Source organism: Bombus terrestris, chromosome 3 (genome assembly GCF_910591885.1).
Source record: "Bombus terrestris chromosome 3, iyBomTerr1.2, whole genome shotgun sequence".
Classification (NCBI taxonomy): Eukaryota; Metazoa; Arthropoda; class Insecta; order Hymenoptera; family Apidae; genus Bombus; species Bombus terrestris.
The window spans coordinates 8945468-8964880 of record NC_063271.1 but is presented as its reverse complement, the minus strand read 5'-3'; the positions used below and the strand labels follow the sequence as shown (position 1 = coordinate 8964880).

The 19413-nt window shown below is 34.2% G+C and overlaps 2 protein-coding genes across 8 annotated transcripts in view; one reads left to right on the top strand and one right to left on the bottom strand.

Moving 5' to 3' along the window:
- Positions 1-19050, top strand: part of LOC100643438 (protein unzipped) — a 32346-nt gene extending 13296 nt beyond the window's left edge. For all 6 annotated transcript variants that reach the window (XM_003394402.4, XM_012320998.3, XM_048404174.1 and 3 more), the window contains exons 2-5: positions 13491-13689; positions 15312-15685; positions 17177-17511; positions 18163-19050. In XM_003394402.4, coding sequence (XP_003394450.1) covers positions 13491-13689; positions 15312-15685; positions 17177-17511; positions 18163-18673 — 1419 coding nt within the window. In that variant the 3' untranslated portion in view covers positions 18674-19050. The remainder of the gene's footprint in view (positions 1-13490; positions 13690-15311; positions 15686-17176; positions 17512-18162) is intronic.
- Positions 1-19413, bottom strand: part of LOC100643315 (mitoguardin) — a 43120-nt gene that overhangs the window by 20772 nt on the left and 2935 nt on the right. The window lies entirely within an intron of this gene.

Genomic DNA, 19413 nt, shown 5'->3' with positions numbered 1-19413 from the left:
TGGACGACACGTTCCTCAATTGTTAATCAGAGTACAAATGACACCGATTACAATTACATTGCAATAGACGAAAGATTTTGCGAGTCGACAAAATTAGAAATGTTTGTGTTCGAGTATCGAGACAGTTGCTTTGGAAAACGCAGGTTCACTAACCCCCTCGTTTCTATATCGAGTCTAGCTACGTACCTAAAACTGTAGCATAGAATGTATCATCAAAATCTAATCATAGAATTAGATAAATTTTATTCCATTTGCGAATAAGCTTTACACATTTTTTTTGCAGAAAAACTTTAATTCTTATTCCAATTATACGCGTCGTAAAGTAGAAGATGGAGGAGCAAGTATGAGGATATTTCTTTCATCCGTTCTTTATTTGCAACCATTAATTAAGTACGCTATCTTACGATTCAGCGGATGAATCATAAAACTGTTTCCTGTATTATCGCGATTGTCATCTATCATCTTTATCGAACATTTCATCGGTACAAATATTACAACACTTATTAATATAAGTAGTATTTATTAATACTAATATTTTTCTCGTCTATAATCTTCTGATCTGAAGAGTTTCAAAGGCTGAAGATTTTACGAATATTTTGTATCTTCTCTCATTTTCTAAAACCACATTCTCGGGCTAGAATCGATTAGGTGCTTCAAGGGAGAAATATCATTACAGCATCGAAGGTCGAATTTTAAAGGCTGTTTAAAGATGGACACTCGAAACCTTTGGTATATCGTGAAAGGAGTGTTGATCGATTGCGCATGAAAGGGACCAGTCATCGAGAATTTACATATATGCAATGATAAAAAGATTATCGTCCTTCTGCAACAACACAAAATCCGATATGATCAACAGAGGATGTTCCGAGTATTCTTCAGGATACAGCTTCGTTCTGATATTTGTTCACTTCGATAAGACTGCAAATATTTTGTTTGAGAATGATTAAAACATTCCCACGTGTTACAGAATTTACCTAGAAATCGTGCAGGTGTTCTCTGAGATCTCTATTTATTTATCGTAAGCACGATATCGTATTTCAATAGATTTAATTGGAAAATTGGAAATTTGCAACTGTAGATTTATCTTGAGATGAAAGTTAGATATGTAACTTCTTGTAAAAAATTGTACGAGTTTTAAATTATTGTTTTAAATTCAGGTCTGATGTAGAATACAAATATTATAGAATGCATATCGTATAACCGTTCAAAAAATCTCTAGTTTTTTTTTTTTTTTTTTTTTGTTAATAACCCTTTAAGCAGTATCAGCATAGGCAAATTGAGTTTTATTAATACACGTTTGCTTTTCTTGATATTTTCTAAAATAATGTTAGCTTTACTTCTATATGCATATGTATGAAGTATACATTGAACGTTAATTATCGATTACTAAATATTTCATGCAATTGAAAATACCAAAATACATGTAATATAAGATACGTAAAGAAGCACATCTTATAATATTTAGTAGATAACATCTCTCTACTTAGGTACTATTTCTATATATGTAACTATATATGTAATTGTATTCGCAAAATCTGAATCGTATTAGAATCTAGTATTCATTCATTCATAATCAGTATAATCATTTTTTTCAGAATAATTTGATTTTGAGATACATAACTCTAGATTAAACAAACACAATTCTGAGACCTATTTTTATCATACTTTAGATCATCTCTGTTTTATAAAATGATTGCACGCTAGACGATCAAGGTTTAAAAACGAATTCCAAAAAATGGTAACATTCCCACGAAACTATATCCTCCAGAGAACTGCTTTCGATATAACACGAAATCAAAGAGCGATCCATGGTCATAGAATGGCAGGACTTTCTCTAAAATTACTAGCCTCTTGGAGGATCGAAGGCATTCCGTGGCTAATTCAGCGTGAAAGTCAATTATCTAATTTCATCGGTAACGTTTCACCGTGGACGCATCATGGTATATGTATCGCGTGATTTTCCCGTTGAATTATTTCTTATTTCTGATCCGTATCATCGAGAGAAAGGTTTCTTAAATTGGAGTAGTATTTAGGATCAGATGATCGAATGAGATTTTATTGACAAGGAATGTTATCCCATTTACGATGAAATTCCAAAGGATGCATAACGTTCATTTCGAAGATGTTAAGAAAAGGCTGACTGATAATTGCTTTAGGGTCTCAACTTTTGTTAGAAACGATCAACGAGTTGTCTCGAATGGAAAGTTTTGTAGTTTTTTCTATTAAAATAACTCGTGGTTCTCTATAAGGAATGATACAGTGAGTAAACAGAAGTATAATTCTCAAATCAATTCTCAATAGCTGTGTTTAACATCTTCGCTCTTTCAATTCATAGTAAGAAATCTGTCGAATGGTGTTTCTTGCGAGGCATGATTAGGATAATTGAGAAGATGTTTTGAGTTGTTTGGTCAAGACAGGAATAATGCTTCGCGCTGGAAAGGTCGAAGACCTCTTTAGCTATAGTTCCAAGAGGAGATTATATCTCTTCGGCTTGTTACACCTTTAGAAAGTTGCGTCTAGTGGACGAAAAACTGTGCAGTAGATGAAGTTGTGCTCCTCTCGAATAATAGTTCGAGTAAAATATTTGTGTTTGTTCCTGCATTACCAGCAATAAGCTTCAGTCATTCGTTATATTTATTAAAAAACTCTAACGAATTTTACTCGTAATATATAAATATTTTAGTATGATATAATATTTATGTTACAACACACATAATAATGCAAACGTAATAACAGATCTATGATGGAATAATTAGAAAGTGTGTAAGAGCGATGAAAAGCTCGCAGAAGAATTTTATTTATGGTGATTAGAAATTTAATTTGGCTAACAGTGTATATTATAACGAAGAGAAATGTTGAAAGAAAGAATTTAATTGGAACTGAGGGAAATTTTCCTAAATAACGAAGAACAATTATTTGTATAAAACGACAGTACTATATATTCTCACATTACTTTTTCACGTAACGAGATACTCTGAAGTTACTACTTCTTCGTATAATTTCTGTTACAATAAGAGAAACTACTCCAGACGTTCTAACGTATCCTGTAGCTGATTACATAACGAGAGAATTTGTCATAACATCGTTTCTACCGATCAGCAATCGAGAGTTAATTCTTTAAAAATAGAATCATCTCGAATAAGAACTACTTAACGTTGTATAAACGTAACGAATACGACTATTACTATAGTTACGCTGCGTTTGCACGAGACGTTATTATACTCCGCACGTACCTCGACATTCTTTAAAGATCCTGTAGACCTTAAAGTAAACGTCCTTACTCGTTTAACTACACGTGACATTACATAAATCTAATAGATAAACAGATAGTTTGGATTCAGCCTAGTGGCTTTGGAATAGGACTTGACTTACAAATTGTATCAACTTTTCAATATTGTACGTAATAGCTACCACAGGTATCTACGTATAAATTTAATACAAGATTAATAAAAATTTACAAAACCCATTTCTTTACAGAAACGTCGAAAATAGCAAACGTTAAAGAATACATTTATCCGTATATTTGCACTAATGGTATTATTAAATTTGATCAAACCTTTTAAATGTTTCCAAATTTTCCAAATTTTATAATTCATTTTATGCTTGCAACAGTGATAAAATTTCAGTGGAAACCCCCCCCCCCCCGAAACGTCCGTTACATAAATATCGTAGCCAGCCAAGCATATAATATATGACGTATCTAACGACATATACTCGCCATCGTATCATCACGAATACCTTGGATTTCGTGCAAGTCCGCAGAGATAATCACAATCCTCCCGCTGTGTCGTCTCCGTTTCTCGCCTCCAGGCGTTTGTATACCTTCTCTGGTACGTGGAACGATCTCAATTAAATAAACTCAGTGCCAGCGTAGTCTCCTTGTTCATATAAAAGTTCCGCACAGTTAAGGTCAGTAGGTCGGCGTCGTATCAAATGAAATATACGAATCCAGTCTGACCGAATTGCACGAAGGACGAAGCCGGCGGTTAATAATGCATGCGGCATACATAGTCTCTGCCTTTCCTTCCCTTTAGCCTGTAAATCTTGTCAATCGTCCACCTTGACGAGGCCATCATCATCCGTGACTAGGGCGCATAGATTTTCCCTCTTTCTCTGTCCTTTCTGTTTTATTACGTTTGTTTGCTTCGCGGCTTTTCCCTTTGATGTGCCATCGATTGATATCGAATCGCGTCACCGCAACCAATCTATCTCGATGAAAGCCGCAGCCAGAGAGAACTAATTTTTTTCTTTTTTTATTTTTTGCTTTTGCTTTTGGTGACACTCGTTGTCAGTTTTCATGGTCACTCTCGAGGAAATTGAATCTTTGAAGGGCTACTGAGCGTTTTTGGTGATCAAAAGAATAATGGATGAAACGAAATGTTGTTTTCTTTTCATTTTCGAGAGAACAGGTCACGTTGGGTAATTTTGTCGATTAACAGCGGAATATCAGCTTTTAGCAGAACTTTGATCATCGTCCAATCGAAAGTTGTCGAGTTGTGTAAAATAATCAATTTATAGATTTGCTAATCTAGTAATTCGTGAATTAGCGTTTATTCAATAAATATTGATCGTATAATGCAGAAAATCTTGTTTCATATAATAATTTAAAACAATATTGTGGAAATTAATTTCTTCAGTTTATCGTGGAGAATCATGTTCAAGAATCATCAGTTTCAGTATTCATTCATAAGAAAAACAACGAATGATGGTTATTTCGAGACAATGTTAGTCGAGTCAAATAATTTCTTCATTGCTTTAACTGATCACGAAAATTCATATTTAGCGATTACTCCTTCGTAAGATTGCCGATTTATGGATAATTTATGTCTACAAATTCTCTAGTCATCTTTTACAATATATAAAACTTAAACGATACCAAATAAGTAAAGAATCAAATTTTATATAATAGAAGAAAAGAAGCTAGTTTCCATTTAGTAATCTATTTATTGTATCATTTTGATTTTTCATCGTTCATCGGTTAAGTGATTTCATCACATGTCTGCATTTGTGTATCTTCTTTTTAAAATGTCGCGAAAATCTTCACTCTTCGCTAACTAAAGAACAATTTCGCCCGGCCTATGTCCATTTCCTCGAAACCGTAGTTATTCCGAATGGTTGAACGTGCCAAACGATTTCGAAAGGAAACGCGGCGATTAAATCGCCAATTTGCGCTCCCTCGACGTGAATCGCGCGGAAGCCGGAAAATGATGTAACTGGGATTCCAGTACGGTCGTGATCTGTATGAAAAAACGATTCGACATTGTGAATGAGGAACGCGACACGAAAAAGAGGAAAATGAAGGAAACAAAGTAAAAGAGAGGTCACAGAGAGATCATAAATATCCTCGAGTCGTAATAATGCGTACACGCAATCAAGTTACATTACCATCCATAAGTATCTGAGCATCTGGTACAATTTACTCGAAAGGTTAATATTTCTATTACATTTCCGACTTATGATAGAATAACGTTTCTTTCCTATTAATTTTTTACCTCTTCTCACAGCTGGGATTAAATGAAACTGGAATAAGGGATATAGCTGCGTCATTCAAGAATTCTATATTTATCTTTAATGAATCGTTGACACTTCATGAAATCAAGATAAATATTATTATTAGTGCGTCTAGATACGAATACTCTCGATAATCCAATATGTGTATCGATCGTGACTTAGCCGTTTTTATTCTATCCAATTATCGCGCATTCCATTAAATAAACGCTGATTCAAGAATTAGTAAATCAGTAAATCCATAAATTTAATAATCTCCATCTACCTTCGATCATTACTTTTTTATTTATACTAATTCGCATTAACTACTGTCTTTACAGCAGTTCTAATATTTTCTAACTGCGTGTGTATGTTGCTTCGGATAACAGATCAGGGACAACAATTAGATCGAAGGTTTTCATTCGAAAGAAGTGTAGTTTGTATATTTTCATATATTTATTTTATACGTTTAACTTAGCAACGTTCGTCGTATTTATGAAGAGTAGCGTGCATGGAACGAAGACAGATGAAATCCATCCGTCTCATGAATAGGAATTTCCATGGGTTTCCAACAGAAGGGTAAAAAAAGTATCGGCAAAACCAACAAGGCTGAAGCTCTTTAAACTCGTGTCCGAGACATTATCGACGTGACGCTTCGCATATCGGTGAAACCGGTTGCAAGGTAACGTTCAACAACTTGTTGACAGGCCACCTACTACGTGCGCACCACCTCTTTATCCTATTATTTTCGGTCGAATGATGATAAACTCGTTTAACACGGTACCTGGAACCTCCAAATGTCAGGATCAAGTGTCTCGTACTTTTTGACTTCATCTATTCATCTTTTACACAAGAAATTTACCTTTGAGAAATCTTTTTTGTAACTCTATTTCTAATATCATTAAATATTTATGCAGTTTCCTAGTTTTATGAATATGATACCACGAACGACTGGAAAAATTGCTTTATTCATCAAACGAACAGGGAAATCTGCATTATAATTCGTTGAATATAATGACATCCTTGAAGATTTTACACGCATAGCGTGCAATTTTGTCACGTGTCTTCGTATCGCTAAATATCCATAATTTTCACCTGCATTCTTAGAATAGGTCAGCAATTGCAACAGATGCTCTAACGTAAATGTGCAATCTCTTCGATTAGCTCTTCGATCATTTAACATCCATCTGCACATACTCTGTTTATCACCTCCTGCGTCTTTAAATATCTGATCGAACGTATACCTTTCAATGTTCGAGGTTTGAATCTGTTTGGATATTTGTAATACGCGATAAAGATTCTGCTAAGACTATTCTTCTCGCTTTTACTTTGCTGTTGAATATCTTTCAGTATCTAAAGTACTGTGATCCAATATCTTTTGGACTGGTTTAGATACTTTGGGTATTTTGAAGAGTAATAATTCTCCAATCTTTTCAGGTATCCCATTAACAGATCGTGGATGTTTCTGCGTTTATAAAACATTTAAATGCAGGAAACTCTACAAAGTGCACCACTGCGCATAATATGCAAAAATATGTAAAATATTTAAATAGGAAATAAATACCTATCTATACGTTCTAGTTATATTCTATTATAAAGTATCAATTTGCATAAAAGTCCGCTGTCTATTCAACCGATACTTTCAGAGATCGCCTCTTATATGTATTTTTCGCGGATTTTCATACCTCATGGGAATACCCTATTCGACAACGGCAATATTTTTTCAGTATTTCCCTTACTTTGCAGTTTTCTAAACTAAAGGTTTATCTTCGAGATGTTGGTTCATCTTCTATTAAATCGCATTTATGTAGGACGTACCTCCATTTCGAAATATAAATGAAGATGTAGCTAGAGATTCGACAGGAGATACCTCGTTTTCGAGGCTAATTAAATCGCGAGCGGACTGGTCGTTCGATAAAACGGCTCGGTTGATCGAGCAACTGGAAATAGAACGTCGGAAAATTCTCACAGCTGATCCATAATGTATCGAAACCTAAGAATTCAAGCTAAGAACCGCTCTGATCTATGTTTACACACCTGTGTCGGTAAATTTACCTGAATAGAAAGAGACTTGATGGAATTAATTAATGCTTTCTGTCGAATCTTTCTCGGGTCATGAGAAAACGTTGTAATTACACTTACATGTGCAGGATGTATATAATACAGATATAAAATACAGGATGCAATATATATATATAAAATACCCAAGACATAGTATTCCTTGTGGTATATATTTAACGAGTGATTCTTTGGATTGCATCTCTTGAATCAGAAAAATATGAATTTACACAAATACCCACAATTTAGTTATAAGAGACGTGCAGTTTTATATTATTGTTTTTTTTTTTTTAGAGGAGATACAACGCACAAAAACTTACTATGAATTTTACTAAAAACGAATATATATTTACCGTTTACTCGATTAGTGACTTGTTAAAATACAAAAAAAAGAATGTAATTTTAATATAGAAAATAATTAATCCTTTAAGTGAAACACGAAAGAGAACAGAATTTTGTTACTTTTTATCCGTAATAAGTTACTATGATTTAAACGGATTTCCCAAGTCTATTACGATTTTCATGATTCAATGAACAAACCATGAATGTTTCCAAACTGATAACTACTATCTTCTTTACATCATGTGAAAACAGTTATCGTTCGAGACGAGTTGAACGATCTATAATCTATAACGAGACAATATTCGATGTATATAAAAATAAAATTCATCGATTTGTTGTTAAATATTTGATTGTTTCTCAAGTATCGATTTTCCACTTCTGACCGAGCATTTTGTAATTATTATATTTGAAATTTAAGAATAATTATTATTATAGTAATATTATAGTAATCTTAGTATCGTCGTATTATATTTGGAATTTAAAAATACAATTCAAAAATAGGGAACTTACGGAATATATAGTATTCGAGATAAAGAAATAATTTCGTCTGAATTTAATCTCCACGTGTTATGCGTGAAACAAGTCCACGTGCAAATTATTCAATAATAATTGAAGCGTTAAAGAGCAAATGAATCGCAAACTGGCCGATTGAATACGTTCAATTTGCAGGGAAAACGTTCCCTTTCGAGTGGAGAGGCATTCTCGTTTCGGTTTTAGATACAGCAGGGGGTTTTATTGCCAGTCGTTCAACATGCTCGACCGACCATCACCGTGTCTAGCACAGAACGCACAATGCACGGTATCTCCGCTGGATCGAAGCTCTTTTTCAATCGTTCGATCGCGACTCGAACAATACCGATACATCCGCGCAAATCGTACAGCAGAACGGAAACGTTTTGTTGAACTACGAGTAAGTACGAACCATACATGATCCACGGAGGTTCGAATTTTATTACGTTTCTCACAATTAGGTGGATGGTAAGGTGACATAAACATAAAATTTAGATATTTAGTTAGTAGAAAAATTAATTAAGCAATAATAAGGTCATTATTAGAATCGTCTGTAATTTAATCGATAGTAATAAGTAGTTGCAACTGATTACTTTACTAGTCTCCAGACTAACAAAGTATAGAGGAGGATACATGAAATTTATTGTTCCGAGGAAATTCGAAATATTTTTCCAGCCGGTCTAAACTAGAACTTGGCGATAATAGAAGTACTTAAAAAGGTCGGCAAGATAAAAGACAACTCATTGATTTTTGGGATAGCTCCAAATTGTAGGGAGACCGTTCCATAATCTACTTTGGCGAACGAAAGAGATTAGGGTTCACAAAGAGAGGTGGCCGCTCTTTGTTTTGTTGCGCAAAAACCTGAATCTAAAGCGTGACGTTGTAGCTAGGGGAACAAAAGAGCATCTGTGTTTTTCGTTCCATGCGATTCTGAATCGCGACCAGGATCAATTTCATTTAAGAAATTGAACTCTGGAAATTATGCAATTCGGTTAAATACTTCAACATTGACACATTAGATCTAAAAATCCTTGTCCCAACAACTAGTGATTACACGGAGAATAAAGATTTAGCTAGAATCTTTCTAATACTCGGCTGTTTCTTCCTCCATTAAATAATATTTGACACATGATTAATTTTTTTACGATAATAATTCTCTTAATGTTAAAGCCCGTAATTAGGTAACTTCGTCCAAATGTCCAATATTCCATTCCAATTCGTCACAAATGTAAAATATAGAATTGACGAAATAAGGTGGCGAAATACTACAAAACGAATTACCATATCCGCAAACTGTTACGATCACCTATGACCTACGCGATCCACGAAAACCAGTTCAACTAATATTTCAATGTTTCAAAACGAACGATCTAGAAATTTTAATAATTCCAGAAATGAGCTTCCCCTGAGGAATTCGCTTGCTTAACATTTAATTAGTCCTGTATAAATAGATAGAACCTCCGGCAAACCTCGTGATCATGCTCGAATAGTTTTCCTTCGTTGCATTAAATCGTCCACAAGGATGTAATATTAAATAAATGTTTGGAAAAACCCCAGCGACGTTTACACTTAGGCGTACATCGTGCGTTCACGGATAGATTTTAGAAGGCAGCCAAGCGAAATCTTGAAACGAAAGAGTAAGAATCGAACGCAGTGGGGCACGGGCGTTATAAAATAAGTGTATTATCACGTAAACGGATATGCCACGGAACCGTTACGATAACTTGTATATCGTAGATATATGTGTATACCGAGCACACCTTGAAAGGTAACTAGTGCGTTCGTGTTTCCCTCCAGACGAACATCTTTACGATCATGTATCGTTTTTATCCCCTTTTTCTCCATATTATATATTTTATGAACCCCATTAATGATGGTAAAATTGCGGCTTCCGTTACGACATTGAGATCTTTGAAAACGCATATATATGGATCCTTGTATATATATAATCTTTATTTTCGCTTGCCTTTGGCTTTCCGGTGATCTCCGGTTTACATTGTACAAACATACACATGAGTATAGTACTAATCCAACAGTAATAATAACTGTGCATAAAATTTCAGGTCTATGACTGGATAACAAACTAGTTGAATCTAGCTTTATAATATAACATTTTGCATCGCCTCTTTGCGTATAAAGAAGTAGACTGGAGTTATAGGAACAGCATTGAATGGCTGATAAAGCGTATAAAGTTTGCTGAGCAATTAATCGAGAGAAGCTGTGACCTTTTTACGATGTAAGGAGACACTTTTTTTTTTATTGTGTTTACGCAATATCCGATATTAGTGGTCATTCAGTCTTTTTTATTTTTTAAGGATTTTTTATTAATTAATTTATTATTCCTTGGACAAAGTTAATCAATGGGGGTTATCCCGTGTATAACAAATAAATAAGTAAATTTGACTTTAATATTCTCGATACATTTAAAAGTTGGCTTTTCTAGATACATATTTAGACAATGTTTATTCGATAATTTTAAAAATGTCGAATAAGTTATCAGGTAAAATTAGAGAAAATTGCAGCAGGAAATTTAGATTTCTATCTCCGGACGATTGTAGAAGCTCTTCCGACTTTCGATATCTGATTTTCTCTAGTTTAATCTTTTTTGATACTTGATAGTTACAGACATATAATTCTCGACCTACTTGCAGCAACATGGGAAAATCAATCGTTCTAAATTTTAATTTTGAAACTGGTCCGAGAATAATTCCTTTTTTACATAGATCCATAGATGCGCGGAAAATAGAAATATTCAATATATCTTCGTGTGACTATGTAAACGAGGATAAAACTTTTACCGATTACCAATTATTCCATCATTCGTCCAAAGAAATACGCAGAATCTAAGTCCAATTCTATTTTTTCTACAATTAAATATTCCTCTTATTATTACCCTTATTCTTTATTTTCATTGGAAGCTTAGGTAATAAGCTGGTTACAAATATAAGTAAGAAAGTAATAATATTACAAAAATATATAAGTAGATATACAGAATGTGCCAATTTTTTATAGCTATACATTGTCAGTATATTCTACAGCTCGCAGTATAAACATTTTCTTATTAACGCAAGATTAGCAGCGACAAAAAGTTAAATTTATTACTCTTTGAATTTCTCGTTTATTACTCTTTCAAGTTGGCGTCGTAGAAATATTACGATACCAATCTGACTACTATTACTGCTAGATGTAAATATTCCTGATTTGTACCGTAGTACTTTGTACCGTAGTAACTCGCGTCCGTTACCGTTCATTTCGTATGTCATTTTCTTGTGATAACACTTTAACAATGCTTTCAATGACATGCAAATGTTTATATGACATTTTTTTTCTTATCTTGACAACATTTGGTTGGAAAGAACACCTGGTATTAGTAATAATATTTCTTCGATTCAGTGTTGGTTCGTACTATCCTTCTGCAATTAAATATTCTACTGTAAATTCTTAATTTCCTTTTCAAAACCTGTCTCTTTTGATAAATCTTAATCTGTTGCTATTTTATTAAAGATATTTAATATATATATATATATATATATATAATAATCTAGATTGCTATCTCTATAAATTTAAATACTTCTTGACTTCTTGGAACTCCTCAAGTTCCATTTCGATAATCTTAATTTTCAAAAGTATCGAAAATTAACAATCTATTTATATAATTCTATTTCCACAAATCCTTGACTTCCTTTCAAAGTTCTATAGATTCGATATCCAATTAATTCTCCCACTACACATACGGTACGTGCTAATTTTATGAACGAACCGTCAGATCTGCGAAATAATTTCTCCGCCGAGAATTTCCTGAAACAAAATAACAAACAAGGGGAAGGATCGAACGAAAAAAAGAAAAGAAAGAATCGGCCATGAACACGATATAGTAGCGAGAAATTGTTTTGGCGCGATCGCGGGTTCTCTCCCGCAGCATTCGCGCGTTCGTTTCGTTTCCTTGCCACTAACTGAAGCGAATACACACGAGGCGAGGTAGGAGATCCAGTTATACGCGGGCTGTGTTAAAGATACGCTCTGTAAGCAGAAACATAATCGCAAAGAGGCGAGGTATTACTGTTACAAAAGTTAAGGTCGCTATAAAACACGGCAGAACGAACATTACGTAACATCGTATTTAGAAACTGGAAACCTCGTAGATTTTCAAAAGAACACCACCGTCTTATCGTTATTTCTATTAACAAAAATTATATCTACCTTTAAAAAAAGAAAAAAGATTCGCAGATTACTTTCATGACAAATATCGTATCCGATATTTTGTGAAATTAATAAAATTGATCACTTATAAGATTCTCTATAATTTGTAAGATGAACGAATATAAGATATTCTACCCTTGAAGCAACACAAAAATTAGAGAATTGTACTCTGCAATATTATTCAAAAATTCACCGTACCTTATAACTTTTAAACAAGCTTCTTTATACGTACACAAATGCTTATTAAAGATATTCCCTTTGCGTATAAACCAACCATTAAGCGAATACAATAAGAAAGTCTTATTTATCTAGAAATAAAAGCCAGAATTTTCTTCTAAACCTTCCAATACCGATGACTTTCAAAAGAATCTATTATAAATAAGAGTCAATTATACCGCAACGTCACCCTATGAAAATATTCACAAAGAAAGTTCACAGTTTCGATCCATTAGCAATATAAACCCATTAAAAAGTTAGTAACGCACACGATGTTAAATCTGTTGATATTTTTCCTTTCGCGGTGCAAACTGCGCCTTGGTATCTCGAGTTACCTCTGAATTAGCTTGCTATATCGTAATAACGATCTCGTTAGAGCTTGTCTCCTCCGTTTACTACATGTTCAACCCTCCCTATATTAAATTCGAATAGAATATTAGCCTGTGCACGTGCACTTTCCCAAGCATTTCGTACGCATTTTTCTCTCCTTTTTCCTTTCTTTTCCTTTTTCATTACATGCAATGAAGAAACGTAGATTAAACCCTTCGTAGATTAGACTTCGACATTAGACTTTGCACGTGAATTTTCCAACCGTTTCACGGGTGTATTTCTCTCTTTTCTCTTCTTATTACTTTTCCTTTTTCAACGCAGAAAATGACAAAACGATAAAATTGCAGATGTCTTGGCAAAGGGTTTGCCTCGCTGTTGGACTGTTCGGTGTCCTGTTGTTGCTGACGAATGCAGACAACAGCGTGCACATTCTGTCAAAGTATCAGCAATTGGTCACCTCGACCGCTCTGAACTGGCTTCCCCGTGCTTACTACGATTCATCCAAGGAAATAGTCATCGGCGGTTTTGCGATCGAAGAATCAGAAGGTACGTGCAACCAGACGAGAGAACTTAATAAAATATGGTCCCTTCTCTGGCAAGGTCGACCAGAAATTTTACGTTCGACGAAACTCTAATTCTATTCCCCAAACATCTTCATCGCTTTCTCTTTTTAAATTTAGTCTCGCTATGTCACGCGCAGGAATACTTAAACGTACAGGACAGAAATTGATTTTTGGACCTTTTTCTTCACCAGAAAGAAACCAAGTCAATGAGATGCATGATTTAGTCAACAACTTCTTTAAAACTAACTTTCGTCGGTTTATTTGATGTAATAAACGATACAAAGTAAATTTCAAGACTTTTAACACACTTGTCTTTCTATTCGTCCCTTTTGCTTTTCTTTGACTATCGATGAAAATATTTTTATGCCGATTTCGAATTACATTACTTCAATTATAACATACCACCGTGTACGTACAAAATGTTACAATGTTAAATTCTTCTGTTAATTTGAAACGAACTGAGACGATTTTAATTGTTATGCTCGATGCAATGAGATGCAACGTGTGTTAACTTTTATCCATTCTTTTCAGATCATTCCTCCTTAATTAAGTACACAGAATGAAATGACTAACGTATCGATCACCTATGATTCCACCCAAATTAATTTAAAAAACGAATATTTACAACTTACGTCACATCTTCTTTTTTAATTGAGTGGTCTCTCCTCAGAAAACGTCTAAGCAAACATAAAACACCATCTAGCTTAATCATCCCCAGGCATCTAACGAGGCTATTGTACACCAGAGCAACGCATCACTCATACTCGGAAACCGAGGCCAGTTACATTCTCGTGTTAATTTCCCGTCGCCGCTAATTGTCGCTAAGCATCGTCTCGACATCATCTTCAAAAGGCTCATGAATGAACTTTTCTCGCCTACGTACCTGGCGCAGACGGTTTATCCCTTAACAATACAAATATACAATTGTCTGCACTCACATTTTCATCTCCTCGTCTACCCTGGCTAGTCTGGCCTACCCTCTACTACCCTGTCTGTTTATTCGCGATAAGAATATAGTGGCTCATGATAGTACTTGATACTCGTCATAGACAGTTTTTGTGTATACATAATACAGCATATATTATGAAGTATTTTGAAATACCATTAGCACTATAATGATAGTTTAAATAATCTATAAATAAGATTTCGTTTGCTTTTTAACATGTTACATCTATATTGCAATGTTTCCAATATAATTTTTGTAACTTGTACACTAAGTTTTATATAAAAATATAAAATATTTTAAATTATGAAAAAGTATTTTTCTGAAAGTGATTATTAGTAGTATTTAATAAATAATAATATAAATAATGAAATATTTTTTACACGAAGATACTATAAATTGTTTATTAAATACATTGCTCTCTCCAGATCTTTTTCGTTGTACTGATTTAAAAAAACAAGACTAAAGTCAAAATTAAGAAAAGTACCTAAACCGCGTAATTGCCCATATGAGCACGTTCGCCTCTTTAAATATATGTTCCAAAAACAGGTTCTTACGAGTGTCGGGATACTTTCGTCAGCTACTGTACCATACCCTAGATATATTCTATATTCGTTATATTCATTATTGCCTTTTTATTTTCATTTTTTTTTTTCTCGCAGACAACTCGTTCAACAATCAAGCGGAGAAATCGGAGAGAAGAAGGCCCCTGTACGTATGCAGAGTACTGCACACGGCCGTCTGGGTGGCTGGCACTCAGAAGGGTGACGATCAACGATGCACAGTGACGATTCACGGTAACGTGCAGTCGTACGACAAATACGACCTGTTAGAAAATGTGGATAGTGCAGCCCGCGTCAACTGGGAGCACTGGGACAAATACAAGAACACACCGGTTGGTGCCGTGGCTATGGAGAAGATGTTCATTGCGCGCCATCCGGCGAAAACTGACAAAAATACGTCATCGCCGAGATACACCCATTATATCGGCACCTTGAATAAGCGTATTCTTGGGAGTATCAGCTACGTCAAAGACGTAAGTAATTGCTCCGCGATTTACACTGAAAGAGCGGGGTGGGATCTACAGGGTGTTAATTCTCTCCCTTGGATTTAGTAAGAGCGACGCTTACTAAAGAGCGTAATGCATGTAAGCTGGATTGCAAGGTGGTTGGTTAATGCAGGGTGGGAGATTAAACTGACGGGAAGAAGGAGGAAGCGAAGGGTGCTCCTTCAACTGTGAGGTTGCGGTTGAGAGGCGGTTGGGGGTGGTCTTTTTCTGTTGAAATGACGGATGATGGGGAAGACGAGTTTTAGGATTTGCGGTGAATTAATCTTCTCATATATCTATATATGTATGTCTCGTGTATTTGATCGTATGTTAAAATACAAGGTGAACTTGTCAATTTCTAAATGGTATGATTCTTTAACATTATATTAATGGTACTGTGGGTGAATATTTGAAAATAATATAATCATGTTTTTAAATTGTAAAATTGCAATTGGAAATAAAATACGTAAGATTGAAAGTACTTGAGAAGAATATAGGGAATATAATTCTTGCAGATATTAGAAACTAATATGAGAATTATAATTGATGTAGTTATTCAAGGCACATATTTGTTGATAGAAATTTATTAAATACAGGAAAATCGAGTCACAATCACACAAGGATAAAAAAATAAAACCGAACTTTGGAATAGAGTCTTTAATTTAAATCTTTCTCAAGCGAGTGTTCACCCCTGGTACCGATTAATAGTTAAGAATCAATATTGCATTAACGCAATATTCCATTTGCAATTTCTTTCAGTCAATTTATATTACTGCATTATGCTTTTTGATATTATGGACGTGATAAGGAACCTCAAGGATTTTTTTTTCAATTTAATGATTAAATAGTCCATATAATTCACACATAAAAATTTCTAAAAGTTATGCACGAAGGGGTTAATGTGAATGTTGGAGAAAGTAGTCCATGAAATTTTAATCGGAGTTTGCGTGAATGGACGATGAATGGAATGACTTCGTTTATCGACTATTTAATTAATTGGTACATTCTTTAGATAAGGAGAATTCTATTTTGCCAGCAGTTGATCTTAGATTAACTACACGTAACTTGGAATGAGTATTTCTTTTTCGAAATATGAACCAAGTGTATCTCAAATATTGAAATTTATTATTTTCAGAACTCTTCGCACAACGTTGTGGAAGGTATTATTTCTTTGAAATAGAAGTTAAGCTAGTTTCAATATTTGAACAAATCAATCGTTGATTTATATTTTATTCTATCTTCCAGAAAATAAATATGATTTCAGAGCACCAGTAACTAATAGCCATATTCTTATTCCTTCTAACAAGAACTCGAATACGTTCTCAGAATTAAAACCGACCAAATATCGGATTTTATTTTAATCCATGTTTCAATTAATACCTTTAAAGTATCTTAGGAAACCAATAACCGGCAACGCTTTTATCTTTCTTAATAGGGTCACGGTAATATTAATAAAACATTATGACCTTTTTCCATTAGGATGGTACCGAAGAAACCGCAAAGGATGGTGATGTCCTAGTCGAGACGGAACCGACCTCCTACGATTTGGAAAACGTTAAATTGAATTGGCCTAAAATGCGAGTGGTTAATCGTACATCCCTTGAACTTGACAACGCGACTATCATTAATGATGGAACGGAAAATGCGACAATAGCGAAAGCTTTTGGTTACAAGTACAAATATTCCATTTACTGGGGTCAAGGCCATGCCATACTAAAAGGCTTAAACACATTAATTAAATTGACGAACGGTACGGCTTTGTCGAATATAATGTGGGGCACAAAGGAAACTAGCAATAATACCGACATATACACGTAAGCATATTTTCCATATAGTTTGAAATCAATCAACGCATAGTGTGTGGGAAGTCAGATGTATTAAATTTTTATAGAATTTATAATTCATATTTCGAACAATGTCCGATCATTTATTATCAGAAAAAATATCTTATTGATATAATTTATCGTTATTTCGCTTATCGATTGATCCATTAATTGATACTTGAAAATTTCTGTAAAATGTTGAAAAGATAATTCCATTTAAAGTAGATTCTTATGTTTCAAGTCGTTATCATAACTTTGAGTCATCTTTATTTTGTTGCAGTAAAATTATTATATAAATCTATATAAATATGTATATACAGAGAAAGCTAATTGTAGCGATATTATATGGAATATGAAAAAACGCTCTATCTTTTTTCTAAATTTTTCATCTTTTCTTTTCAACAATATTTACAGTTGCAATCTATCTAAGTAAAAGAGAGATGGAGAGAACATGATATATTAACGTATCAAATATTGCAATACACTAAACAAAATTGTTAAATTATTTTTTAATTTGCACAAAAATGAGATATTAAACAGTACATATAAAATATAATATCCAATCCAACAATATGTTATAACTATGTTATAACATTTAAAACAATCTTACAATCAAACTAATACACTACTTTTTTAAAACAGGGTAAAAATTAATCTCCTGCCCGGTACAGGAATAAACGTGAGTCTGGTAGCGAACTACACCTCCATGGAGGTACCCTATTCCGGAAAATTAATTTCCCATTACGAGGATGGAGAGACGAGGTCTCGCCAGATAAGCGGCATTCGCGCCGAAGAGAGCATGTTCGATGTAAAACCCATATTCGGACCCATTTATTTCCTTGCCAATTATAGTCTAGTTCCTACCACCACCATACCACCTACCACGGAACCGAGCACCACCGCAACCCCGCAGAACGTAAGCAACGACGTTCGACAGGACTACGGTACGGAAGAGAGCGAGCATCATGATGAGAACATGATCATACCACGGAAGAAATCGGATCTGTCTAACATGCAGAGCGATGACGGTGGACCGTTGTCGCTGAAGAACAAGGTAGAGGTGACGTACTCCGGAGCGTCGTCTCTTCTTAGATTAAACGTAGGATTGCCTTTATTAATTTCGTTACTGACGGTGGTCAATAAAATTACGTGAAAAGATCAATGATTCCGAGAGTATCCTAAGCCCTAAGTTGCAATAGTAATATATTCGTAGAGGAAAAAAAATAATGTCCAGAGATTATCACAAAACGCAGACAAAAAAAAATCGTAAAAAAAAGACAAAAAAGGAAATAGCGAAAAAAAGGTAAAAAAAAAAAAAAAATAGATGAATTGAATACAAATACACACAAGATGTTGCTGTAATTTCGTACATATAGCCCAGTATGTAACGAAATTAAAAAAAGCTACCTTGGTTATAAATCGCTGATCAAGTCAGACCGCGATGTCAACGCTGACATAATGCTTGCCTTTCGAAGATGAATAAAAAAAAATACTTCATATTTAATATATATATATATATATATATATATATACATAAAAAATATATATATATACACGTTTAGGATAGCAAATGAAAGGGATACCTTAAGCGATGAGCTAGTCTCACGACGAATGTTAAGTAAGTACAAGCGATCACCAGCCAACATATGGACATGTTAACAACAGCCTGTGGATCGTTAACATTTACCTCTATATTGTTGAATTAATTGATGAATGTGTAAACTAACGACATTCCGTCTTTAAACTAATCTTCGCTGTGAATCGATTTTCCAGCTAAACTATTTTATGCCTTCGCAAAAGTGCACGTTCTAGGATCTTCTTCTAGAAAAGTCTTTGAAAACAAGCTTTGGATGGGAAAATAGAGAGTAAAAACATGAGATACAGAAAGGATGA